Below are 27715 nucleotides of genomic sequence, written 5' to 3' on the forward strand. Positions count from 1 at the left end.
CTTTACTCAAAGTATGGAAAAAAGTGATTTTGATAGCTTAAAAAAAGAAAGAAAAAAAAAGTACCCCCTTTCACGCACAGAATCTGTGCGTGAAAGGCTAAACTCAAAAAGTTACAGTTTGGTTCTTTTACGCACAGATTTTGTGCGTGAAGCCTAGTTTGGTTTTTTTTTTTAAAGGGTTAGTTTGGTTCCAAAAGTTATTTTTTGGGTTAAAAAAGTTCTGGGTCCAAGAAAGAGGAATGGGTAGCTAGAGATATAGGTGTGTTTGGTATGACGGAAAATGTTTTCCGCGGGAAATAAGTGACTTTCCTACTAGTTTTGTTGTGTTTGGTATGCAAGTTGAAGAATGTCGTATTAAGAGCATTTGCATATATTAAAAGCAAAATACTATGAGGTTTTTGTATTTTGAGTGCAACTTCTGATGGGTTAGGGGCGGGGTGGGAGGTAGGATAAGGGGGTGGCATGGGGGTAGCAGGGGTTGGAGGTAGGTGGGGTAGGGTAGTGGAGGGATGGTAGGTGGGAGTTGGGGCGGGGGATGGGGGTAGGTGGGGTAGGCAGTTGGGGGGGGGTGGGACGTAGGTGGCGGGAGTGGTGGGGGTGGTAGGGAACAGGTGGTTGGGGGTAGAGGTGGTAGGGAGGTACAACCAGTGGCAGAGCCATTTGTCAAGGGTGTTCGAAATTTGGAAAAAAGTATATATATATATATATATATATATATATATATATATATATATATATATATATGTGTGTGTGTGTGTGTGTGTGTGTGTGTGTGTGTGTTAAGGGTGTTTAATATGTAATATATATCTATAATACATAATAATTGATATGTATACACGATATTAATTTTTTGGTGAACACCTTTGCTGGTTTGTGGCTCCGCTACTGGATACAACAAGGTGGATAGTGCGGGGATGGATTGGGAATACATCGTGTGTTTTTATTTATTTGGAAAATATTTTCCCTAAAATTTTTAAGGAAAACATTTTCTCCTATTTTAAGAAAAATATTTTCCAAAATATTTAATACAACCAAACAAGAATAATAGAGAAACATTTTCCATCATGCCAAACACACTCATAGTAATTGAAACCAGTAGAATGTTGTGCTTACCCAGTAATTGAAATCGATTTACTATCAAGAAAAGGGTTGTACATAGAAAGCTTTTTTAAGATAGTAAAAGGATGAGGAATAAGTGAAGAAGCAAAAAGTAAAATGTAATAATTACAAGTTCATTCTAAATCATTTCAATGTCTTATTCTGTTAATTGCGTCAATTTCTATTGATCTTTATAAACACATAAAGTGACATAGGTATTGACATTATTCCCTATTCATCAATTTATTTCCCCTCATATCTTGAAAACCAATGTAGTACTATCATATGATGAGAAGGGGAGAGTTGAACCTTAACAGCTCCTTACTAAAGCTATATTCTACAACTCAAAAATTATAGGATTTGGCATAAAAAATCACAGGAATTATATTGTATGTGAAAAGAAATAATTCTCAAGTAACCTGGCCTCCACACTTCCTAAAAAGATTGTTGCAGTAGTTGGAGTGTGTAAATATGGATGGATCTAGTGTTGTAGCCATTATTTTGCTCCAATTTTTTTTATTTTGGCGTATAATCATTTTGCACCCAGCATGACACCGATTAATCCAAATTCGTGTTTTCTAGGCCAGGCTCATATAAGTAGGAAACACGTTCCTTTACCAAGGGGTTTTATATTTCGAATTCCAATTCGAAATCTTTGATAGATGAAGGGATCTCATCCATCTGCTCACAACCTTTGGTGGTAAAATGATATGATATAACATGATGACTCTAAACATATTATTTTTAAAGGTTGTATACATCGTCAGACCCTTAAACTTGTCAGTAAATTTCATATAGATACTCGAACTTTGACCTATTTCAATTAAACCCCCGAACATATGATAAAGTGTTTATATAAGATGCTTTCGCTTCAAATTTTGAAAAAAAAGAAGAATTTTGTGAGTGTTCTCAAACACCCATTATGTGGTCACATAAAATATGTCACCTCTTTTAATTGTACACGTTGTTAACATCAATTGGAACAGACCTGAGGTTTTACGGCTTATTAAAGCTAATGCGTATAATTAAAAGAGTCGATATATTTTAAATTGTTAACTTATCTACATAATGGGGGCTTGAAAATACACACAAAAATATTTCAGAATTTTATAAGTCGGGAGTGTCTAATAGGAATAATTTATCATGTGTTTAGATGCTCAGTCAGAATAGAACATAATTTGTGTGTCTAAATGCAATTTAACCATAATTTTGATAGGCTATGGATGTATCCGGCCTTTTGTGAATCCATATCTCTAATCATAAGGGTAACAAGTGAGAAAACAGTGACATGCCACCCATAATATAAATCTTATTTTCAAAAAGGTGAACCACCCAATACTTTAAAAAAAAAAAAAAAAAAAAAGGATTGAGGCAGATTGGTGGGATATTGAAAAGCAAAAGTTGGAGATCTACTTTTTAACTTTGCTTGCAAAAGTTCCAGTTTTGCATGTGCGCCATAATGCTTCATCCTGCTCTGTTTTGACTTCCAATTCCTTTTCATAACCACTAGCTATTTCTCCCCGAGGCAAAACCATACGCCCTCCGGTCCACTTTATTTGTCGTTTGTACTGAAAATGGATGATCCAAAATAATTATTATTTTAAAAGATTAAAATATAATTAATTATTAGTTTTCATCTTTACTTTTACTTAATAAATATGGAGTGAGATTAATGTGATGAGAAAAAGTGTAGTATTAAATTGAGATAAAAAAGTAAATAAGAATAGTTTAATCAGCTTACACTTTTAATGAATATTTTCTTAAGGGACGTGCAAAAAATAAATATGACATGTAAAATGAACAGGAAGGAGTAATTAATTTAATAGGCTCGATTTTAGAGCTTTAGTATTCAATTTACTGTAATTCTAAAATTATTCCTTCAAATTTAACAATTTTCTAGAATTTTAATAATTTTCACGTATATATTTATATTCCGTATCAAAAATATCAACCCGTATTTATATCATTTTTTCTTTAGGAGTAGACCACAGTTCTTTCTTCTTTCTCTTGTCGTTGGCCATAAACAAGACAAACCTGAACAGCTACGAATATCACCTACCTACTCTACATTTATGTGAACATAATCTATTTATTCTTGGTTTTATTACACTAGTTTTGTTGGCAATAATTGATTGACAACGTTCACTTGGATCAGTTCAATGTAACAAAGTCTGTTGAACCTAATCTCTTAACTTAAATCGTTATCTATTTTATTATGTCAGTAGATGCTTGATTATAATTAAGTTTACCCCTGTTGGTGGCTATATATGATTTCATGTCAAAGAAACACATGGCTGCAGTAACAAAATAGTACATATTAATCTCATTATATTTTCTTTATAATACCAATGCCTGACATTTGTTCTCTTCAATTTTTCTTCCTTTTTTTTTTGGTGGTGGGAGGGGGGGCAGGGGAGGGGATTGAGGTGTATTTGGCTAGAAAATATTTTTTTTTCCGGAAAATATGTGATTTTTCCACTTATTTTTTGATATTTTATAAGTAAACAGAAAAAATTATTCCAAGACATTTATATATAATTCAGGCAACACTACAAGGGTGGAGTGAGGGTTGGGTGTCAAAGGTGCGGAGGGGCGGGTGGATGGAGTGTTGGGTTGTGGGGCGAGACCATCAGCATGTAATGCCACTATATATGGAACTTGTTTTCAGAGTTTCAATACAAGGAACTTATTTTCTTAGAAAACTCATATTTAAAATATTTTAAACCAAACAAAGATTAGAAAATTGGATACCAAACGCAGTCTGAATGAAGTATTCTTTTTAGTTAAGTTTTTTCCTTTTATTTTCTATTTGATCTTACTTGGTGTGCGCCTTTAACGACTTAATTTTCCACACCTACTCATCCCCTAAAAATTTCTAAAGACGACAACATCATAAAATATGTCTACTTTCTTATCAAAAATCTTTACTGCCTCTTTCTTTCTTTGAAAGATGTCACTTTTGGACTTCTATTCTTTCTTGATGGAATCAAAAAGTTGGGAGGTACACTGTGAAAATGTGACATTTTGGCATTCAAACTTTTTAAATCATTTCCAAACAGTGACATACGAACAAGGTTATGAGATGAAATTAAATATAGTATTTTGGTTAGCCTAATACAGTAATGCCCAAATGTAACATCTCAGAAAGTGAAGAAAAGAAATCATTTTTCTTCAATCTAAAGATACATATCCTTATCATCATCATTACATCTCGTGACACTCGACGCGGTAGCACTTTATTTGTAAGGAACTTATAATCATCTTCAAACGAGCTTAATTAGGACATGTTCTCTTAATCATTTGATTTAAGAGTTAATTTCCATATCAAGGTTAGTTTCCTCTGAAAGTAAGCTAACCAAATGGATAATAATGCTTAAAATCTAATGATAGGGCTAAGACTCTGTTTGGAACTACTCCTTAGAACCAAAGAGTTTCATAGACTAGCCTGCTAGACGATATTGTCGACAGAGGTGGATCTAGGGTGAGTTCTGCAAGTGGAAGAACTCACTCACTATTCTCTACTCAAAGCATGTAAATATATACAAAGGAATTAAAATTTGCACATATAGTAATATTATACTCATTTTGAATCACAGACTCTAGATTCTGGATCTGCCTTTGATTATCAATTCTTGTACCCTCCATTACCATTCCAATTAGCCTTTTATGTTCTTTTTAATTATTCACCTGATTTCTGGTACTCGCTTTGGAGCCCAACTAGTCCGGATTCGCGCTAAAGAATCCACTTTGAAGGTAGAGAGCTTCCTACCAATGACGACCATACCCAGAACTTTGAACCCCGGATCTCTAGTAAAAAATGAAGGAGTACTTGGTACTTACCACTCCACCGCAACGTTGGAGATAATTAGCCTTTATGTTAGTAAAGCCATAGTTCTGATCCATTGTTGAAAAAGTAAGAAAATAAGGCAGAGTAGTCTGGAAGATGATACAAAGATGGAGAAAAACCTAGTACAAGATGACTCATTCAATTTTTAGGTGTTTTACATTGATGATCAAATGAAATGTTACATGATCACATAACTAAACCCCTAGCAATGGCTTGATTCATTTTAAAACTAGTGGTTCCATATACAGGCAACCCATCTCTAGTTGCATGAACATGACCAATCATGCCTATATTCTCAAGTTCAAACAGATCAGAACTTGCACAACTCCTACCATCATCTTCTTCTTCTTCCTCTTCATCATCTTCACTTTGGTAAAATCCTCTGTAATGATGCTTGTTGATATGCTTTCCGTCAAAGTTTCTGAAGCTCCCTGCTTTTGGCACTTGCCACATTCTTGGTTCTTCATTCTTGTATATGCTCTTTTGACCACATGGTTGACAATCTTCATCAACTATTACACTGACAGGGCAAAATCTAACTGACCTTTTCGACTTATTACCTCTTGAAGAAGGGGTTTTGTTCAAGCAAGAAGATCTTGTAGTCAATGAACATGTCACAGTACTTGAGTCATTCACTGACCTTGATTTCCTTACTGAACTCCAATCTTCCATACCTTGATGATGGTGATTTTTCTTCATGTTTCTCGAATTGAATATCGAATTCAAGAAGTTTGCGATTTTCCCACCCGGTGAAATAGGTTGTTTCACCTTCTTCAAATCACCATAAATCTTCAAGGCTCTTGATTTTGTTTTCATGAACCTTCCTCCTTCACATTTTGGAGTCGTCTCTGCAGAGAATGTGACAACCTTTTCTGACCTTCCTGGAACAAGTGTGTCATAAACTTGTCTGGTTGGTTTTGGCAATGTGTGAAAAACTGATGATTTAGGTGTGGATCTTGAAGCGGATTCGGTTTCTGAGGACGAAAACATGCTTGAGTCTGTTGATGAGCCTGAATCTGAAGTAAAGTGGCCTGAGCTTTGAGTATACTTGTAACTTTCCATCCATTTTTCAATCAAGATTGCACGTCGAAGGCTGACAATTTCTTCTTCGGCTTCCACAGCTTTGTTCCTTTTATTCGGAACCTGGTTCTCTTCTTGGCGCTTTTCTTCTTCTTTTGATTCATCAATGGAATGGTAAATGGCTTCCAGCAAAGAGGAAGAAAATGATGGCGTCTTCCGCCTTTGCTGAGGTCGTATTATTGGCTTTTCCCATGAAGACATCTTTTCTTCTCAGTGATTAACTAACACAACAGACAATACCAGCTATGAAGAGTAGCAAACCAATTGAGAAAGATGAATGAAATAAACAAGGCAAAATGGAAAATAAAGAGAGACAAGAAAGTGACAGGGGAAGTGAGGGCTTGTGGTTGATGCTACTGACTAGGAAGTAAGATGCCTTTATATAAAAAAGAGGGGAAGCTTTAGCCCGCGTGCGTGTGATTCTGCCAGAATGGCTAAGTAAGTGCTGTTCAGTTTGCTTTACTGTCACTGTCTACTTCTGTCGATTATTATTATTTTTATTATTATAACCACAAAAAGAGTTGATTACTCAATATACAAATACTTCTTCTCCAGAGACTCTTATTATTATTTTCAGAAGCACTTCTATCTCCAAGGTACAGGGGTGGAATATAAATGAGCATACACTTCAACTTCTACCAGCAGTATTATTACATAGCACACGTTTTGTTTTTACGAATTATTTTGATAAAGGGGATATAAGGCCAACGAAAAAAAAGGGAATTTGCTGAAAAAAGGTAGTAGATATAATGCCAGAGATACGCTTGGTAGAAGGCATGTTTGACATTTTGCAATAATACACTTGATGGGAGATAAAAGCCAAAAAGGGCAGATAATCAAAATTTCAACTGAACCAACGAAAAAAGAAACTAGAAAAGACTAAAGCATGGTATCTATATGGGACAAGGGTAGAGAGGTGGGCCCATGCTCACCCGAGTTGCAAACCAGTGCACCAACTACGGTTGGACCAGCTAGCGCACGGGGTATTTCTCTATTATCAAAAAGAAAAACTAGAAAAGAAATCTAAAACAAAATGAGCTTTTATTGCAGTTTCACACACATCACAATGGTGCATCATTCCAGGCAAAATCTAAGGGCTAGCGAAGAAAAATGAGCCTTATAATTGACCAGCGATCATCGTAAGCACCAAAATGCAAATCGTGCCATTTTAGCCATTCAATGGAGCACTCTCTTATCACCGATCAATTATAGATTATTTCGTTCTGGTGCAGCAAGGAATGCACCTCAGTTGGCCCCTGTGGAGTTCAATCTCTCAACATCAACTAACTGGTACAAATCTCCTCGCCTTTGTTTTTGAAATGGAAGGTATGTTCTGCACATCGAAATAGGAGTTTTGAGTAAACAATATGGGCCAGAAGAAGATAAATAGTAACTTTTAGATAAGCTCTAAACATGAACAAAGATCGTGACTGTGAGAACGATATTGACCCCTCCATCCAGGAGAAGGGAATGACAAATTAACCATCAAAAAATCATTTTAGGATGAAAAATATTGACATAAAATGCAGCAAAGCAATGCACAAACAACTGAACATATACAATGTAAATACATATTCAATCTGAAAGTAATCTGGAGGTACAGAAGGAACTCACCTTCTCTGCTCAATTACTGAATAATCAATCTCTGCTATTAGTGTAGTCTCCTCATGTTCTGTTGTCACGAGCACTTCTCCAAACTGCCAAGATTGAGTTTCTTTAGTTTCCTTTTCTTTTTCCTTTTTTTTTTTTTTGGTGGGGAAGGTTGGGGGTTTGTTTTTAGTTGGGGGGGGGGGGGGGGGGTGTTTGAGAGGGATTTGAATCGGTAGAAGATATTTAGCGACAGTTAAAGCCACTTTTACAAAACATGAGTGTTTCCAATATAATTTTTTTTTTCCACCAGTAATCTGCTCACTAGTAAATGATTTGAGATCTTTGTTGTTTCTTCTTTAGAGAGACATGAGAAAATGTTAACTAGAGGATCTTCGTAACAAACCACGTAAGATGTCAAATACTCACGGGTCCAACAAGAGTGGAGTGTCCCCAAGCTACATAACTAGAACCACTGTCTCTGGCGGGTGAACACGTTGCTACATACAACTGATAGGAATATGAGCACAACAAATAAGATCAGATCTTTGGAGTAATAAATACAATCAGCTAACCATGAGATTCAAAAGAAATTGTTCAACTCAGAAATTTTCTAGGGACAGACATAAAAGTGTTACATTTAAATTGATGCTAATAAGAAGCAGAGTCATGCTACTCCCCCCGGTCCAAAATAATTGAGGTTTTAAGCTTGGGCACATAGATTAAGGAATTCACCAACTCCTAAAAATTAAGAGGGGTTTTGACTAAAATACACTTAATCATGATTTTCTTTCTTTTTAGATTGACATAATTATTATGGGGATATGGGAATATGTTAAGGGCAAATTTCGAAAAGAGAACTAAATACTTTCTTGAATTTATGAAACTTCAGCTATTTTGGACCAACTTTTAGAGGTTAAAACCTCAATTATTTTGGACCGGAAGTATAATATAATTTGATTCCTACTATCAACTACAAGCTAAAATTCCCATTTAACTATACATGACAAGAAAGGGAAAAATATAAAGCATTTGGTATCAAAGAAGCACCGATTCTAACAGGGTATGTACAGTATCTTCTATTTTGTACAACTAAGTATTAGGGAAAATAACGCTCTATGACATTTTGGGTAAAGTATTTACCCGAAATGGCCATAGTTTTTTTTCTTACATTTTTAAGCCTTCATCCCATTTTTAAAAAAAAGTTATTACCCGAGATAGCCACCCCCCCTTCCCCCCCATATCAAACTCCAAGATGCTATTTTTTCCTTCCAAATCTCTTTCTAATGTTGGTGTTTTTTTAAGGGTAAAGTGTGTATAAAACACATACACTATGTTACACTTTTAACATTGTATAAACATTGTATAAACACTGTATAAACACTGTATAACACTGCATAACACTGTAGAAGTGTGTATAAACACCTCTTATACGTTATTATACATTTTTATACAAGGTTTATATATTGTCTACAGTAGGTGTATAAAGTTGTATATTGTTGTATAAAGTTGTACATTGTTGTATAATGCTGTATATACAAGCTGCGGCCATAATTTGTTGGGTCATAGGTTTGTAATTTAAAAATATGGCTACCCAAATGTAATTTTGTGTGCTAAATTGTACATTACTGAAATTTCCCCCAAGTATTATTGAAATCATCCATGCAATCCATAGTGGATTACATGGACAAGAATTTACAGGATCTGGCCATAACAATCAGAATAATCTTTAACACCAAATAGAGCAGTGCATGCATAAATAAATGTGGAGAAGTTTCAAGAAACTTTGCAACTAACACTGTCAAAGACCAATCCTGCAAAAGCAATATGGTAAAAAAATGTGGAGCATACTGGTATCAGTGATGTACCTGGCAATCTGCAGCCCTGCAGGACAAGTAACATAGATGTTACTAGTTATGCTCTATGTGCATGTAAAGTCAAATTATTATACAGACTTCAACAAAACTTGACTGCATATGTAAACGAACGAAAAGGCAAGCAAATAAGTCTTCCTAGGATTTGAAAGATCAGAGTGTGTATTTCAATGCATCTAGAAGGAAACAAAGCTTTTTAACGAATCTACTCCTTCCGTCCTCAATTCAACAAGTTTATCTTGCTCTCATAGAGTTGATTAATTTCCAACTTGAAACCTAAGTGATTAGTTAGTACTTTAAAAGTAAAAATTAAGGAGTGACAAACTATAAAAGAAAAAGCAGACATACGGTTTTTGACATCTCAAAAGTACTGAAGAAATGAAAAAGAGAATTGGAAGAAAAATTAAAATGAAATCAATACATAAACTCATATGGACTTGTTAATCAATATACATACATCAATTTCCACAAAATAACCTATTGCAAGAATCACTATAGCATGTGCAGTAAATGTTCTCCGAAATTAAAAGTCAATATGATAAAGTAGACCACATGGTCACCAACAACCATCAGTAACAATTTGTTGAAAGGCACAAAGTACACTCTTAATTCACAAGACACCCTTGTTTTCTTCACTGTCGGGGGAATCACGAATAAGTGGTTCATAGGCATGACTCTGTCATTTGATTCAATATCTCTGCACTAAGACATATAAACAAACAAACTATGCAGAATGCCAAGAATATCCCAGTCTGATTTCATTTGTCAAGAATAGCATCCGGTACTTAGTTATATACACATTTGATTCCTTAACAGAATGCCAGAAACTAAGATGCACCTCAATAAGTCAGAGTTCCTTTTATAATTTAAGAAGGCCGAGAAGATAAAAAAGATAGCCTCGATGGTATTTTGTAACATATTATATAAAGGAAAAAAAGCACCCCTAGTAACAATGATAGCGCAGCTTCCAAGAAATCAGCCTTTATCACATGATAGAATAGACTAAAACTTAGTTACATATGCAGTACTAAATTCATCACTACCTTGCCCGTTGCAACAACTCCCAATGCAGTGGTCCAGTGGTCATGTTAAAGGCGCCAGGATAACAAAGCAGATGAGCACCTAACATGCATGAAAAAACAGTAGGTAATAGAAATCGAGCTCATAATGGCTTGTTAAACCAGACATAAATTAGCCTCTTTACTTCCATTTTGCGAAATCTAGATGAGAAGCGAATACAATTTCTCTATGTCAAAACTAAATTGTGAGCAGGGTAAACTCCGTTTTATGATGTAGAGAATATGATGAGCCACATATTATGCAGAGTATTTCAACTGTCTTTAACTTGTCAAAGCTTCAATTTCCGATCACAAAAACTGACAATCTTCCAACGTCTCAGAAGTGAAGGATTTTAACTTGGAGGTCGACAAAATTTCAGAAGAAAAGGAGAAGGCGGAAAGGATAGGTCTTCGGGATGAACATTGCATAATACAAAGAATAACTGCCTTTCACAGAGAGAAGATGGGAAAGTTAAATATCTCTAGTAGACAATTAGAGAAGTAGATAACTAATACCTCTTGCAGCATAGATAGCCGCTAGTTCTTCGAAGCGAATGTCATAGCATATACCAATACCAATACGGCCAACCTCTGCATATGAAATTCACTAGTTACTTATGATAGCTCTACTGAATCGTCGCAAGTACTTTGGTATAAAAATCACAGAACACATTTGCATCAACTAATTTCAGGAAAAAAGAAAAACTTTGGCAATATGCTGTGCATCTTTCCAAGTGAAGAACTGCAGCTAACGAGATATCTTCAAAGGCAGCCACCGCCCACCGGTACAATATAATAAAACAGCAGATGCTGGTTCCTTTTTTTTTTTTTTTCTCTCTTTAATTAAATGCAACAGATGTTGTTACGAGATTGAGACTCACCATCAGACTTGGGGAAAAGTTGCAAGTTTCCTCCTAGGTCAGAATGGCTCATTTTTATTTGAACTAGTCAAACAAGGACATAACCAATTTGTCTCCCCAAATTTTATACAGAAGAATGAATAGGTGAACAATGTACATCTTAAATTAGTCGAAAGCTTGTCTAACCTGTGTCTACAATAGTAGGTCTCGCTCCAGCTGTTAGGGTCCTTGATTCTTTGAAAGTCATCTTCCCTGGAATGTCAATGTCAAAGAGATGTATCTGCAAAAAATTGCTTTCCGATTGAATTAGTTAAACCACTAAGGCTCAAGAATTTTGAACATGCAATTAAATAAATTTATGAGAAATAGTAGATATAATGAACATAATTGGATTGCAAACCCGTGTCATAAATCATTTTTTCTTAGAGTGTTTTTCTTATAACTCTTTCTAAATGAGAAAGAAAATGAGCAGACCTTCCTATGCTTGGCTAAAAGCTTTCCATCTGTGCCAAAGACACAACAACTGTTATATAATTTATCATCACTGCGTTCAGGTATAGAGCCACCAATAATTGTAACTTTTCGACTCCGAGAAACTTCAGATAACATCCTAGTTGAAGGAGACGCATCTCCACCAGCATCAATGTCCTCTGCATATACTGGAAAACTGTCGTTGGAATATGGACTATTCCATATTTCCTGTCATAGCAGGAAGCAATTGTGTAAATTTAGAACTCACTTTGAAACAAGAAGAGAAGAGTAAAAAAGAAATACTAATGGAGGCAAACTATTGAATGTAAACAATAGTGAGATAGAATGAGGACATAGCCATCACGAGTTAGAACAATGTCAAAGAAATATCATAGAACTCTCTCAGTGCACTCAAAATACAAAGAACAAGTTGATCTAAAATAACAACCTAACAAATAACAGGACAAACAATTAAGCATGTATACGCCTTCAGCAAGCAAATTAATAATTTAGCTCAGACATGAATTATAGGCCCATTACTTGATGCAAGAAGGACAAGCAACAAGGAAATAGTTAAAGTGGAAAATTTTAATGATGGAGACAGATTCTATTTCTTATGCTTTAATATTTTTTAATTTGAAATACGTAATACCATAATTTAGTTCACACATGAATTATAGACCCATTATTCGTGGAATTCTGATACCAAATACTGTAAGTCTCTCATAAACCATGTGCGTCACAGTGATGAATCTTGCTGGTAAAGAACAGATAAAATGTAGATACCCTATTGGTAAGAAAATTTGTCTCTCCACCTTTCTCGAGTCTAGAGAGACGACAACATTGAGCTAGTTCAGCCACCATTTTTAGAAAATAAAAGAAACTTACAGGGAGAAGAATAAGCTGAGCACCCTTGTCTGCAGCATCTTCTATTGACTGCTGAGCATGAGCAATGTTTCTCTCCTTGTAGGTAGTTACAGATAATTGGCAAAGAGCAATCTTGAACTGATGCACAAAATAGCAAACTATGACATCGTAATGAAGCTCTAAAGCACAGAAAAGATAAACACAAAACAAGAAGCTCCTCTCCATAGGAAGTTAACCAATTTTTTCAAGATCGATATAACCTATCGGACAAGAAAGACAGCTACTTGCAGGAACCATAGCGTTATTAGAATGGTAAGGTAAAGTGAAAACGTTAATCAACCTCAAAATTGTTCACAAGCTAATGAAGCTTCTAAAAGGAAAACGAGAGAAAGCAAGTGAGAGTAATACTCAAAAGTGAAAAAGTATATTTACATATTACACCATTACTCTTTTGGATATAGGCATCACCTTTCTGAACAACGCCTTATCGCTTAAGGTAAAATGGCAGTCCATAAATAGGAAAAATATCACATTTCTTTATGAGTCCTTAAATATCTCCTCCTTTGACTATATAGATATAAGTAAATTTCACATAATTTTTTTTCGATATTTCAACAAAATAAAAAAGTAGTATTTGAAAAAAAGTTGAAAAATTGGAGTTGTTTTTGGACATGAACACAGCTTGGAAAAATATTGAATTTTTGTGAGTGATTTGGAGTGCAAAATGTGAAAAAAGGTATTTGGAGTTTTTCGAATTCCGCCTGGAATATTGTAACAATTCTATGTCCAAACATGAAAATTCTGGAAAAAAGTGAATTATCCATGGCCAAACGGGCCCTAAATCAGTAATGATCATTTTGTAATACTAAACCAATTCAAACACATAGGTAACACACACTACGAAGACAATAAAATTGGACCAAATTCGTATATAACTTACCAAAACTCACAAATTTTGCAACATGATAAGAATAAAAGAGAAAATTGAATAAATTAATATACACAAATGGTAAGGAAAAATGAGGAAGGGTTACCTTGGTTACAGGTGAAGTAGGCAAAGGAAGTGCTGCAGGAACCCTAGCTTCCTCAGCTTTAAAGACGGAACCACTTTCCATAGTTGCAGAATGCAACGACTTGGCCAAATTTCTCTTATTGGCCAAATTGCTTGAATTTGAGAGAAATTTGAAAGAGAGAGTGGAGTTGGTACTGTGAAGGAAGCACGTTGAAGAAGAAGAAGGTGGTGGTCTTGTGAGCACTATGGCCTTCATTTTTCAGAATCTCCTTTAGTTTGTTTGGATGTTAATTATATTTATTTCATTACTCTTTTGGCATTTTAATTAACTTTCCTCCTTGGATTGTTAAACTTGGTTAAATAAATCATATCTGATTCATTAACAACTGCAATAGCGTAGTTAATTGTCGATAAAACCCCTCCACCCCAATTTAATTTCTATTCTTCAAGAGTATCTTTCAAGTAGTTGAAAGAAAATAGAGCGGAACAAAAAGAGAGACGAGCAGAAGAAGAGAGATAAAGGTGTAAAAGATTATGCCCCAAAGCAAAAGCCATAGCTTACTTTAATGATTTTTGAGAGAATGCCATCCTTGGTTGAAACTTGAAAACCCCAAATCTTCTTCTTCTACCGGAGAAAACACAACACAAATAACTATCCTTATATTCCGATCAGTTTCTCTCTTCATTTTATGCAATCCTCTTGTGAGGAAGAGCACAAGGTTGAGAATCCAGATCAGAGCAAGGCTGCGGAAATGGTGCTTCTTTTAGATTTGGATCTACGTCATGTTGGGGATAATTCTATTTCAGACCCTCTTATTCATGCCATTGGGCATGACAATTCCATCAATTGTCTTATTCGTTGCTCTAGGTCAGATTACGGTGCCATAGCATCTTTGAATAGTAGCTTTCTCTCATTAATCAGGAGCGGAGAGCTTTACAAATATCAGTGACAAAATGGTGATTGAGCATTAGGTTTATTTCTCCTTCTATATGCTTGAATGGGATCTTTTGACCCTAGTCGTCGCCGTTGGATGCATCTGCCAACTATGAATGCCGGTGAATGCTTTGTGTTCTCTAGTGAGTCTTTGGCAGTTGGGTGCCAATTGCTTGTGTTAGGAAAAGAGATCTTTTTGCCTGTCATTTAGCATTACAGTTTATTGACAAACACATGGTCATCCGGAATGCGGATGTATACACTAAGATTTTTATTTGGCTGCCAGCCTTGGGGAGGTTGCCATTCTAGCTGGTGATAGTGATTCACTAGGAAATATACTCAACTCAGCTAAACTTTATAATTCAGTGGCAGGAACATGGAAGAGTTTACCGGGCATGAACAAGCCACGTAAGATGTATTCTAGGGTATTCATGGATGGGAAGTTTTATGTGATCGTAGGTATTGGAGGAGCTGAATCAAAGTGGTTGACTTGTGGGGAGGAGTATGATATGAAAACAAGAACATGGACTGAAATCCCAAACATGTCTCTTGTGCGAACTAATGCAGATAGGAATAATGAACATGCTATATCTGGAGTACCTCCCTTGGTGGTTGTTGTAAATAATGAATTGTATATAATTATTACACCACAATCAGCAACATGTAATTCATTATTTACAACAGGCACCAAGGGAGGTACTCCAGCTATAGCATGTTCATTATTCCTATCTGCATTAGTTCGCATAGGAGACATGTTTGGGATTTCAGTCCATGTTCTTGTTTTCATATCATACTCCTCCCCACAAGTCAACCACTTTGATTCAGCTCCTCCTGCAATACCTACGATCACATAAAACTTCCCATCCATGAATACCCTAGAATACATCTTACGTGGCTTGTTCATGCCCGGTAAACTCTTCCATGTTCCTACCACTGAATTATAAAGTTTAGCTGAGTTGAGTATATTTCCTAGTGAATCACTATCACCAGCTAGAATGGCAACCTCCCCAAGGCTGGCAGCCAAATAAAAATCTTAGTGTATACATCCGCATTCCGGATGACCATGTGTTTGTCAATAAACTGTAATGCTAAATGACAGGCAAAAAGATCTCTTTTCCTAACACAAACAGTTTCGTGTCAACTACCAAAGACTCACTGTTAGAGAACACAAAGCATTCACTGACATTCATAGTTGGCAGATGCATCCAACAACGATGACTAGGGTCAAAAGTATCCCATTCAAACATATGGAAGGAGAAATAAACCAATGCTCAATCACCATTTTGTCGCTGATATCTGTAAAGCTCTCCGCTCCTGATTAATGAGCGAAAGCTACGATTCAAAGATTCTATGGCACCGTAATCCGACCTCGAGCAATGAATAAGACAACTGATGGAATTGTCTTGCCCAATGGCATGAATAAGAGGGTCTGAAATAGAATTATCCCCGGCATGACGCAGATCCAAACCTAAAAGAAGCACCATTTCTGCGGCCTTGCTCTGATCTGGATTCTCAACCCTATGCTCTTCCTCACAAGAGGATTGCATAAAATGAAGAGATAAGCTGATTAGAATATAAGGGTAGTAATTTATGTTGTGTTTTCTTCGGTAGAAGAAGAAGATCCGGGGTTTTCAAGTTTCAACAAAGGATGGCATTCTCTAAAATCGTCAAAGTAAGCTATGGCTTCTGCTTTGGGGCATAATATTTTAGGGATACCTTTATCTCTCTTCTTCTTCTTCTTCTTATCTCTCTCTTTTTGTTCCACTCTATTTTCTTTCATCTACTTGACAAATACTCTTGAAGAATATAAATTAAATTGGGGTGAAGAGGTTTTATCGACAATCAACTACACTGTTACAGCTGTTAATGACTGAGATATGATTTATTTAACCAAGTTTAACAATCCAAGGAGGAAAGTTGATTAAATGCAAAAAGAGTAATGAATGTAATATAATTAACATCCAAGTAATCTAGGCGATCTGACAATGTCTCAGTTTACACTTTGTACTCTCTCTACTTTTTCCGATGGCTTAAGTCATCCATAACCCCTTAAACTTGTTTACGGAGTTCACTTAGATGCCTCAACCCAACCTTATACCTATTGAACACCTTAACTGTTCCTATTATACACTTTTTTGACAATTTTCTAAAACTATGAAATGTTTGTAGTGCACTCGCTACTGACATGGCATGGTGACAAATTAAAAAAGGAAACGAAGCATTTAATCCAAATAACAAATAAAAAAATAATTGTAAGGGAATTAAAAAAAAAATTAAGCACAAAGAAAATAGTACTTTTGGAACCCCACCTACCCTACCGCCCCCTCCTTTCTTCTCGCCCAACAGATCCAAACCATGCCAGCCACCGGCTGCCGTCCTCCAAATTCCTCCTTTTTTCTCTTTTTTTTTTTTTCAATTTTTTAGATCTGATTATGTTTTTTGGTTTCCGATGGTAGATTTTCTTCCCCAACAGACATATCAGCCACCGATTGTCGCCGCTGTCGTCGTGCACCACCACCACTACCGACATCCTCTAAATCTTAATCTTTAATTTTTTTTTTTTTCAGATCTATATTTTGTGGCATAGATCTGCATTTTTCTGGCAGAAGAGGGGAAGGGGAGAAAGAAAGTTGTGTCGTTTTTTAATTTTTCTGTGAGCAAGATAGCAATAGTGGTGAATGTTAGATTTAATGAAAAGGAGAAGAAAATGATGGTGGCGATTCAGATATTAAAATGATGAAGAAAATGGATATGGTAGAGGTGATGGCAACGACGGCGGCGGTGAGTTAGTGGTGTATGATTGAGGAAGGGGTGACAACGAAAAATAAAGAATAAAGAGCATTTTATAAGAGAAATTGGCCAAATAAATGCCTCTCACGCGCGTGTTATAAATGTATTGCACACATAGTGCCATGTCATCAAAAACAATATCTAATAGGAGCGATTTTAAATAGTAGAGGTGTTCAATAGGTATAAGGCTAGGTTGAGGTGTCTAAGTGAATTCCGTGGACAACTTTAAGGGGCCGTGGATGACTTAAGACTTTTCGGATACATACTCATTTACCCTTGATTTTGACCTTGGTCAAACTTTCTCATTTTCTTAATTTAAGTACTTCCAATTTCTTTAAAACTAATCTGAAACTCACGATTGCCTCACCCATGCCAAGATGAAACTACGTAATGGGTATTTTGGGAAAGACCAGTCCAAAAGCTCAAAACGACCAAAAGGATCATTACATAAAAAGATTTTCGATTACACTGTATAATGATGCAAGTAGAGAAATAAAGTGAGGAATGGTGCTGATTTTTTGAGCAATCTGGTTAATGTTGGGCTACAATGAATGAAATTCCTTTTTGGGTCACGACCGGTGAACACTATTTTGTCAGACAGTACAATTGTGTAAGAAGCCCAAAGAAAAATATAGATTCAACTCATTCATAAATGGGCTGGAGCTCAAATCCAAAACATTAAGTTCAAATTTAAAGTGATATTTTTTCTTATATTAATGCTACGTCCTTAGGGGTTGTTTAGTAAGGTGTATTAGGTAGAATAATACTGGTACTAAAATTGTAGTGTAATGTTTGATTGCAAATTTAAGTTTGGTAGACAAAATAATACAGTCCTAGCTCTCCATAGTCGTTTGTCCGATATATTTTGAAATAATATCTCAGATGGTCACTCAACTGTGGGTGTTTTACTCAGAAAGTCACTCAACTTTGTTTTCTAACGAAAAAATCACGCAACTATAATATTTCGCTTAGAAAGTCACTCAACTTTTTTTTCTAACCACAAAGTCACTCAAGTATTGGTGTTTCACCTACAAAGTCACTCAACCTATTTAAGTGATTTTTTAATTACATTTTGTTGATGTTTGTTTAAAGCCAAAATTGTAAGAAATAAACAAGTACCCATTTTAACCATTTTATTGATCCGCTCACTTGACTCGACCCAAAGCCTACACCTTAACAATTTGCTTTACTATGCACCCCGCATTGCCATATTGTACTTTTTAAGGTGAGTTTCAGTTTTAATTATGTTGTTGATTTAAAAAAAAATATATTAAATTTAAAATATTTATAAAATTGGTTACACTTTGGGTCACAAAATAGTCTAGCATATGTTATCTTATAAATGTAGCATATGCAAATTTAATTCTACAACAATAAGTAAGATCATAGATTAAAAACTGATTGAAAGTTAAGTGTTACAAACTTCAAGTGACAACCTCAAATTAGCAAAATAGTAGATGTTCCCTTTTTATGTCACTTTGAGTAAGTCTAGCATATGTTATTTTATAAATGTAGCATATGCAAATATAATTCTACAACAATAAGTAAGATCGTAGATTAAAAGTTGAGTGAAAGTTAAGTGCTACAAACTTCAAGTGACAACCTCAAATTAGCAAAATAGTAGATGTTCCATTTCGACGTCACTTTGAGTAATTGATTTCAGTATCTTCATTTTTGTGGGTCAGATTAAGTTGGGGGGGGGGGGGGGGGGGGGGGTCAATAAAATGGTTAAAATGGGTACTTGTTTATACCCTATAATTTTGTCTTTAAACAAAAATTAGCAAAATGTAAACAAAAAATTACTTAAACAGTGGAGTGACTTTGTGGTTAGAAAAAGTGGAGACAAGGTTTTGTTGTTTTTCAAATTCCAAACACAACATCAAATTGTTTTTGAAATTTTTATGGCCAAACACTAGTTTTTGAAAAAAGTGAAAAAAAATTCCGAAAAAAGTGAAATTCTCCTGGCCAAACGGGTAAATTAATCAGAATATATGTTGGCTTTTAAAGTGATTTTTCCTTCCCTCTCTACCTACTTTTTCTATAATCACACGAGTCCACCTAAACCATAACTCATGTGTTGAGACTTATTTTTGGGCCAATGCATTGAATTTAGGGGAAAGAATGTCGCTGCTCCCTGAAAGCAAAATAATGACCCGCACATACCCCTCTCACTTTCATGCCCCTAAAATTATTTACTCGAAATGCCCCCAAAATTATAATACCAACATGGTATATAAATATAGAGAAGATACATCATTTTCCCCCTAATCTTGGCCGCACAACTCACTTTAGCAACTAAACTTAACCTGTAATTATATACCCCCCTAAAGAACATAAGTTTCAATTATTTTCAACCTCAAGTTGTCCAGACCTATGCGCGTATGAAACAATCGCTGATGAGCGCATAAACTGATTTTTTTAACGATTATTTTTTTTTAATAGAAAAATAATTTTTAAATGGGGGTAATGATTATATTAACGTTCCCCGTTAAATCCCCACCCGACCCATCTCTATTAAGAACCCTAAATTCATTATTCTTCCTCACACCTTCAATCAGCCCCAATTTTTCCTCCATTCATGAAATTTCTTCTTCCTCGCACCTCCGATCAACCCAAATTTCTCCTTCATATATGTATTCTTCCTTGTCTTCTCCATTGAAGTCGTCTCTTTCTCCACCAAATTTCTGTCCATAACTCCACTCTCTTCAAATTCGATAATTTTGTGGGTTCATAAATGTCTCAAGGAAGCTGTTCATCTCATGTAAAATGTAATTATGGCACCATTGCTAAACACCTCACTTCATCGACTCCCAATAATCCTAGACGAAAAATTCTACAAATGTTCGAGGCCTAAGGTTAGATTTTGTGTTTCACAATTTTCATTCAAAGTTTATTGTTACTTACATTTACACTATTAGCATTGTAATGTTACAAGAGCTTGCATATTTTTTCGATAGGGCAATTCATGTGGAATTTAGGAATGGGAAGATGAATTGTTCCCTGAAACTCATTGGAATAATGTTCAAAATTTAATGTCGTCGTTAGATGCGGTCAAGATCGAAAGGGACAAATTGAAAGAAGAAATAATTGTCATTGAGGCAAGACATCTACTTGAAGTGAACAAAATGAAGGAGGATTTAATCACCTTGGAGAGTAAATACCAAAAAAGTTGTAAACTTGGAGGAGAAACTTGCAAATACAAGGATGTTGCTTTTGATTTCATGGGGAATATTTATTGGCTTTTTGGTTGCGTCCTTAATCAACTGAATTTATGTTGTTTTATGTTGTAATCGTGTAGTAGGTAAATTAAGAACTTTATGCTCTTCTTGTAATCTAAGTATCATGGAAGTTGAGTAGTTGAAGTATTTTGTTGTTATGGTGTAATCTAGACATCATTGATGATGGTTGTATGAACTTTGTTATGGTGTAAAATAAGTGTCACTGTGTTTGTTATTGTGTATTTTGATATGGTGTAGTGTGTTTTGATGAATGTTTTTGCACCACAAACTAGCGAAGTTGGACTGCATTTTATGTGTCTTAGATCAGTGTATTTTGCACCACAAATTGTAAAGGTAACATTGGTTAGAAAGTGCAAAAAAGTTTTCTACACCATAAGACTGCATTATCACAAAACGAGAAAATATACAACAAATCAGTGCTGTCACAGCTGCTTGATATTGCAAAAGTTAATTTTCAATACAAGGCAAAATTGTAGTCACAGCTGCAGAATTGATATAGACTAAAATAAGCAGACACAACTGCATAATTGTTTCACAAAAATGTACATCATCTAGCAGACACAACTGCATAATTGTTCCACAAAAACAACATCAAATTTTGCAGTCACTGCTGCATAACATTCAGTATCAAAGACATACACATAAACAACTAAACTATTTCAACTTCATTTTTTCATTTTATTTCTGGGCAGCTGATGAGCTTGTTTGGCTTAAATGATTTAACTCAGCAGCTTTGGCCTTTGTTCTTATTCTCTTTTGTCCTATCATTTCTTGAAGACCTTGTTGTGTTATAGCTGGACTTCTTTTCCATTTCAGTCCTCCTGGTCTTAGTTTGTGATGGCCAAGACTACCAGTGACTACTGGTAAATTCATAGGCATGGTTGAAGACTGATTTGGCATTCCAGGTTGCATTAACAAAATAGAACTCCCTTAGGCTTGATTTTTTGCATTAAAAATCAGAAAATGGTTAAAGAGGATGCAAACTTACATTGACAATTTTGAAACCACTTTGGCTTTGAAGCACTCCCATTCCAATAACTATTGGCGTCTTAAAGGGTGCCCCTCTTCTAGTAACTGATGCACTTGCATCAGAAGCCTAAGTCACATTTACGTTGTCAACACTTAGAATTGTAAAATTGATTAAGAGGTAATTTAACAAGCTAAGTAATACCTGTGATGTAGAACATTGTCCTCTTTCCCTTCCAGTTTCAAATGTTCTAGCAGCCATAACCTAATTCAAATTTAAATAGTTAGTCCCCATGTAAGACTCTAAAATTTAATCAAGTAGTAAATAACAAGGAAAGTTTTTACTTGTTTGTAGAACCTCTTGATCTTCCCCTTTCTCTACTTGGTTGAGAATCACTTGGTACTGTAGAAGAACCAACACTTGACCTTGTTGAACTGGTAGTTGTCCCTCCCCCCTTCCCCTTCCTTTGCCTCTCACAGATTGTGGATTCATAGGACAACCCTTCTTATTGTGACCCTTTGTATGGTACATGCTGCAGGTCATCTCAACACCTCTTTTTGACAGCTTCCCTGTCTTGTTTTCTGTCTGCTCCTTTCTTCTATACTTCATTAGCCTACCTGGCAGCTTTTTAATCTCAGGTTGGAGGATAGGAGGGTTGGTTAATTTTGGCCACATTTCCATATTAATAACAGGTTGAATGAATGAGTTGTAGGTTTTGAGGTAAGTCTCCTTAGTGTACCAATGTGAAACATAGTGAATAGGTTCCAATTTTCTGAAATGAAGTGCAGCTATGGCATGACAAAAGGGAATATCTTTCAACATCTAAGATCTACAAGTGCAAGTCTTAGTGTTCAGATTTATTATGAATGTATTACCCCAGTTGTCCTTGACCTCAAAACCATATTCACCATTCCATTCAAGAGTACACTTCATTGACTTTGATGTGTTGTCTTGCAATACCTTCAAAGCCATTGGGCTGATATCTGTTATCCAAGTCTCAGAAAACTCCCTTAGTTGTCCTATCCTTCTCATCATTTTGACTCTAATTTCCTCAAGCATTGTGATAATGGTCTTGTGCCTTGGCCTCAAAATCTAGGAATTGAAACTCTCAGCCATGTTGTTGTCAACACTGTCACAACAGCCGAAGTATTTAAAGTAGACCTTGAACTACCTATCTATGTTGTAATACAACAAATCTCCATTTATTCCATCACCTAACTTCTCCATATGATCTACATTGTTTTGCAACTCCTGCTCATATGTGGACTTAGCACATCTCCAGAAGCAGTTTCTCATCTCTATGCCTTTCCATGTCTTAGAAAAATTTGCAAGCACATCTCTTGCACACATTCTTTGTTCTGCATTTGGAATTAGATCCTTAATGGCTACATCCAAACCCTACAACAACATGTAAAACATATTAGGTGACTGTAGAGCAACATAAGTTAAAGAGAATGAAAAAATTTAGAAATGAATAACAAAGAATACATTACCTTTTGCATATCTGAAAGAGTTGTCAAACTAGTCCCATCTCCAAGCTCAAGATCATGCCTTAGAATGTTGAAAAACCATCTCCAAGTAAAAGTATTCTTAACTTCAACCACTACCCTGGCTAGTGGTAGCATTTGGTTGTTCCCATCCTTACAAACAACCACAAGTAATTGACCTTTACTAACACCTTTTAAAAAACAACCATCCAACCCAATTGCTCTCCTTCAACCAGCCTTGAATGCCTTCCTCATGGCACAAAAACATATATAAAAGAAGTGAAACATTTTGATTCCACCTTCAAAAGTTTCTTCGCTCAGCTTAACCACACATGTCCTACCTAGATTAGTCCTTAAAAGCTCCTTCCTATAATCCAAAATTCTTTTGAACTCCTCCACATGGTCACCCATGATATTGAAAAACAATGCTTCTAGCTTTCCTTGCCACAATACTACCAATATACACCTCCAAATTCTTTTCTACCAAATTTTGGAGCTCAAAAATTCTAATGCCAGGTTCAGAAATAATTCTATCCTTGTACCTTTCTGAAATATAGTTGGAATTTACCAATTTATTCTTTTTTTGCGCCATTGCACTTGTGAGTAGGATTACAATTCTTCACAACAAAATCCTTTGTTCTAGAATCATAACTGCCAAACAATAACCATGGACAACCAGCAGTGCACTTTGCCCTCACCCTAGTTGGTTCATTGACATATTTATCCAACTCTACATGTTCTTGAACTGCATACCTAGTAATTGCCTTCCTAAATTGTTTAACACTTTATAATGCAAGGCCAGTCTTCCCAACTATTTCTTTACAATTAGGATAAAAAATAACTCTATTTCTATTTCATTTTGCTCTCCTTATCTTTTTGGTAGGCTTTTCATCATCAGCTTCATCTTCATCATCAGCTTCATCTTCAGTCTCTATTTCAAAACTAATAGGTTCATCTGTGTCATAAAATGGCTCATCCTCACCTAATTTTCCTTCAAAGGTACTCTTACTCCTAGATAAATACTCATCATGTCCCATATCTACACCCTTTGGCCCTAAATCTATCCCTTCAGATCTCTTAGCCTTTTCTTTCTTCTTCTTTAATTTTGCAGCCACCCTTTCTTTCCTTAGATTCCTATCCTCCTTATGAACATCACTATAAAAGTCTTCTTCTTCTTCTTCTTCACCTTCCTCTACCACTACATTTTCAGACTTCTCGGATTCACTCTCAGTTTCCCAATCCGAATCATCATCATCATTAGCTACTAAAGTAGTAGTAGCTGCAGCAGCAGCTGAAGTCCACCCAAGTGTTCCTCAACACCAGTAGCCTTCACTACGCCCAAATGTTTGACTACCCTCACCTACCCCAACCCCCTCATTTAAACCTTCACATGTGGGGTTATAATTGTTACGGTTCGCATTTCACGGGTGTGGTTAGTGCCTGGAAAGCTACTACGAGTTTGTTGGCGCTCTTTTGGACTTTGTTTTGAAAAAGAGTCGCCACCTAATTTTTAGGAAATTAGGAAAACCAGTGGTGAAGGGTTTGTTCAAATACGGTGAAAAATATCCAGAGTTCTAGGTAAGGGTTCTGATGATCTCCTGGGAAAGGTGTTAGGCACCGTAGTATTAAGGATCTGTACTAGATGGTTGACCTTCGAATTTCGGTATGTGATTATCTGTTTAAATTGCTTATTTAGTGTTTATTTTCCACCTTATAAAATATAGTAATTGGGTTGCATATTACTTAATTAAAAAAGATTTGAATATATTCTCTTTATATATAGGGTAGTTTAGGTTGGGTTTATAATATCCAGGTAAGAATGGGTTCCTTTATATAAGGATAAGATATTTAGTTTATAAAAGAAGTAAAAACGTTTTGGTTTAAAGATGTAAGTGTATTTATTATCCCTTTAAATCACACACCTTGTATCAGGTGCATCCGTATAGTACATTAGAACGTCTTGTCCTAAATCCTCGTATTTACGAACGTATTTCATTTATTTAAATGATTCTTATTTTATGAAAGTGGCTTGCTTTTATTATCACCAGAATGGTTTTGGCCTCAAATGGGCTTGAGCCCAAAACATCTCATACTTTGCAAAGAATATGTTTTTGTGGGCTTCTGGCCTAAAACCCTTTGTTGGGCTTGGCCCCAAAAGTCATTTTTGTTTCTCTTTGTTTTACAACCGGACGGGGTTTCAGTCTAATACCTTTTATTATTTTTTCAGTTCAAAATTAAGTGGCTTTAGGCCAAAAAAAAATTCCTTTTTGATTTACTGATGGGTTTCAACCCCAATATCTTTTGTCGTTGGGGCTTGGCCCAAAATTACTTGATTTTAACTTAATTCTTTGTCCAAAACTTGTTTTCAATATTTTAAAAAAACGTGGTCCATTGTTTTCGATCCTTGAAAATCCTTTTAATATTGCTTATTAACTTGTGTCACAAATCATTTTATTTTTATTTTTTAGAACCTTGAAAACGTTATACTTAAACCAGGTTTTTGAAATTCGTTTGGGGACCTAAAGTCGACTAAACGACATAAGTACCGTTGTCCTAAGATGTCTAGTTCAAACAATAAGGATTCCAATAAATACAAGTATTCTTTTTTACAAGTATATGAATACAATAGTAAAAAATGAAACAATACGAGTAAAGACGAGGAGTAGTCTAGGGGTGTACCAAACATCTAGTTGGCCATTTTCACCCATGGCTGGGCCTTCAACGTATTCCTTCGTCACAACTCCTATTTCCCTTGGCCCAGACACTCGTATTATTGAAAGAAGTGGTCTGTTGGGCCTTTGCCCAACAGGCTTGGCTTGACTCGGCCTAAGTGGCCATGCTGTGGAAAGGAGAAAACAAAAGGGGAAACTGGTTAGAAATTATACTACTGAACTTATCACTATTATATACACATAATTTACAAACAACATAAATAGGAAAACATATATATATGGGCACAACTTATAATTATTGGGCCTGAAAAGCCGAAGGTTGAACTTAAAAGAGGCCTGCCAGAGCCCCATTTGATTCTCATAATTTTAGACTATGTATGACTTGTGGGTTGCTTCTATACTAGACCGAAATGGGTCAGGCCCAGACTCTGCCAATTCTAAGTTTCAACCAAATGTTCAAGCCTATAGGCCTTCTAGTCCTCAAAATAATTGATACACACCCCATATATATATGTCCAAACACCTGATATATGGCCATGATATACCAATGATATACACATATGATGTGTATATCAAGTGTATATCTTATGCATATCCCTTCTTTATTATCAAATCCTTATGTATATTTTATGTATACCTAGCTTTTAAACTTAAAACTTGAGCCTATGATTCAACTAACCACCTAACTATCTTTCCAATTTCAAAGCAGTGTTCAACTTAGACTAAGGCCAGCACTTGAGCTCAAATTGTACAAACACACACTGAGCAAACTGGTTCAAAATGACTTCATACATAATTTCAACCAATTAGCAGTTCTCATGGCAGTTGATCAAGAACAAACAATACATCTGTGCCTCATGAAATTTAAGCACTACCAGAACATACCAAGGTTTATAAGAAGAAGGGGGTCAAGCATTTTTCAACTATGGTCACAGGGAAATTTTGAAAAGGAAAAAAAAACCAAAGAACCAAACATCATATAGCATAACCTCTTCCTATTTTGAACGGACAGAGGTGAGTGAGAAGAAGCAGGACTTGAACAAACTCAAATAGACAGCAACATCACAAAGGGAAACATTTGCACCTCAAGTTTTTCAACCAAGATAGGCAATGAAACATATAAACAAAGACATAGTGTCTTGCCATACCATAGTTTAAGAAAAGTAAAACTAGCATTCTGTTGTCAAGTGCAATAGAAGAAAAGCCAAAGTGGAACTTTGAACAAGCTCTTCTAGTTCCAAAATTTTTAGAACTCCATAAGAAGACTATATCTTTCTGTCTAAATAGCCTATCAGATTGGCAACCAGTTCCCTTTCTATTTTTAAAGAAGAGTCAACAACTACACATAGACAGACTTACCTTCCAACTTTTAAACTTGCTTAAGCAAGACAGTTATGGTTTTACCTTTTATCCCTTGGTCGAATGATAGGATTGTAAGGACAAATGCATTTACATGGCCAACACACACCTAATAGATTTATGGAGTATGACATGACACCTTTTATTTGGAGGAAGGTACTATGAACCAAGTTGGACTTGTTTCTTCCAGTCCTTTCGCCAAAGTGCCTTTAAAAGGCTCTTTCATTGTCAAGTGGTTTTTGGTTTACCTATGAATACTTGTGGCTATGCAAATAATATCATTGAACAAGCCCCCCCGTTTAAGACTTAACTAACAGTGCCACTAGTTAATATTCAAGTTATTTCAGCCTAGAGTTTTCACGACCCAACCCGCCATGACTGGAACCCAACTAAATCCTAGCGGGCGAACCAACACACTAGATCTCTATTAATTCAAGTCTGATTTTATATGAAACAGGTCAACAATTATACTCATTCACGCATCAAATAAACTGAACACTAAAACAAGTGCGG

At 35.6% G+C, this 27715-nt stretch overlaps 2 protein-coding genes and 1 pseudogene across 3 annotated transcripts; 1 reads left to right on the forward strand and 2 right to left on the reverse strand.

The window, feature by feature from the left end:
• Positions 1-4955: 4955 nt before the first annotated feature.
• LOC132620410 (protein BIG GRAIN 1-like A) lies at positions 4956-6643 on the reverse strand. The gene has a single exon (XM_060335070.1). It carries the CDS (start codon positions 6224-6226, stop codon positions 5132-5134), a length of 1095 nt encoding a protein of 364 aa, XP_060191053.1. The 5' UTR covers positions 6227-6643; the 3' UTR covers positions 4956-5131.
• A 146-nt stretch (positions 6644-6789) lies between these two features.
• LOC132620411 (omega-amidase, chloroplastic-like) lies at positions 6790-14848 on the reverse strand. Of its 2 annotated transcripts, XM_060335071.1 has the most exons (10): positions 13777-14835; positions 12764-12880; positions 11879-12103; positions 11591-11684; positions 11061-11135; positions 10530-10608; positions 9481-9496; positions 8042-8122; positions 7640-7722; positions 6790-7358 (listed from the first exon to the last, which is right to left on the reverse strand). In XM_060335071.1, the coding sequence occupies exons 1-10, from the start codon at positions 14008-14010 to the stop codon at positions 7271-7273; spliced, it is 1092 nt and encodes a 363-aa protein (XP_060191054.1). In that variant the 5' UTR covers positions 14011-14835; the 3' UTR covers positions 6790-7270. The 2 variants fall into 2 exon arrangements, with proteins under 2 accessions (XP_060191054.1, XP_060191055.1); XM_060335072.1 differs by lacking the exon at positions 6790-7358 and having other exon boundaries at positions 8019-8122; positions 13777-14848.
• LOC132619731 (F-box/kelch-repeat protein SKIP11-like) lies at positions 14444-16413 on the forward strand (annotated as a pseudogene).
• The last annotated feature ends 11302 nt before the right edge of the window (positions 16414-27715 follow it).

This window comes from Lycium barbarum, chromosome 11 (genome assembly GCF_019175385.1).
Source record: "Lycium barbarum isolate Lr01 chromosome 11, ASM1917538v2, whole genome shotgun sequence".
NCBI lineage: Eukaryota > Viridiplantae > Streptophyta > Magnoliopsida > Solanales > Solanaceae > Lycium > Lycium barbarum.

Bases quoted from the DNA above. Each gene is read 5' to 3' on its own strand.
- LOC132620410 (XM_060335070.1), bottom strand. From the start codon at position 6,226: ATGTCTTCATGGGAAAAGCCAATAATACGACCTCAGCAAAGGCGGAAG.
- LOC132620411 (XM_060335071.1), bottom strand. From the start codon at position 14,010: ATGAAGGCCATAGTGCTCACAAGACCACCACCTTCTTCTTCTTCAACG. The intron at 7,723-8,041 runs GTGAGTATTTGA...CAATCTTGGCAG, and splicing joins ACTCCACTCTTGTTGGACCC to TTTGGAGAAGTGCTCGTGAC. The intron at 7,359-7,639 runs GTGAGTTCCTTC...TTCGATGTGCAG, and splicing joins TCAGTAATTGAGCAGAGAAG to AACATACCTTCCATTTCAAA.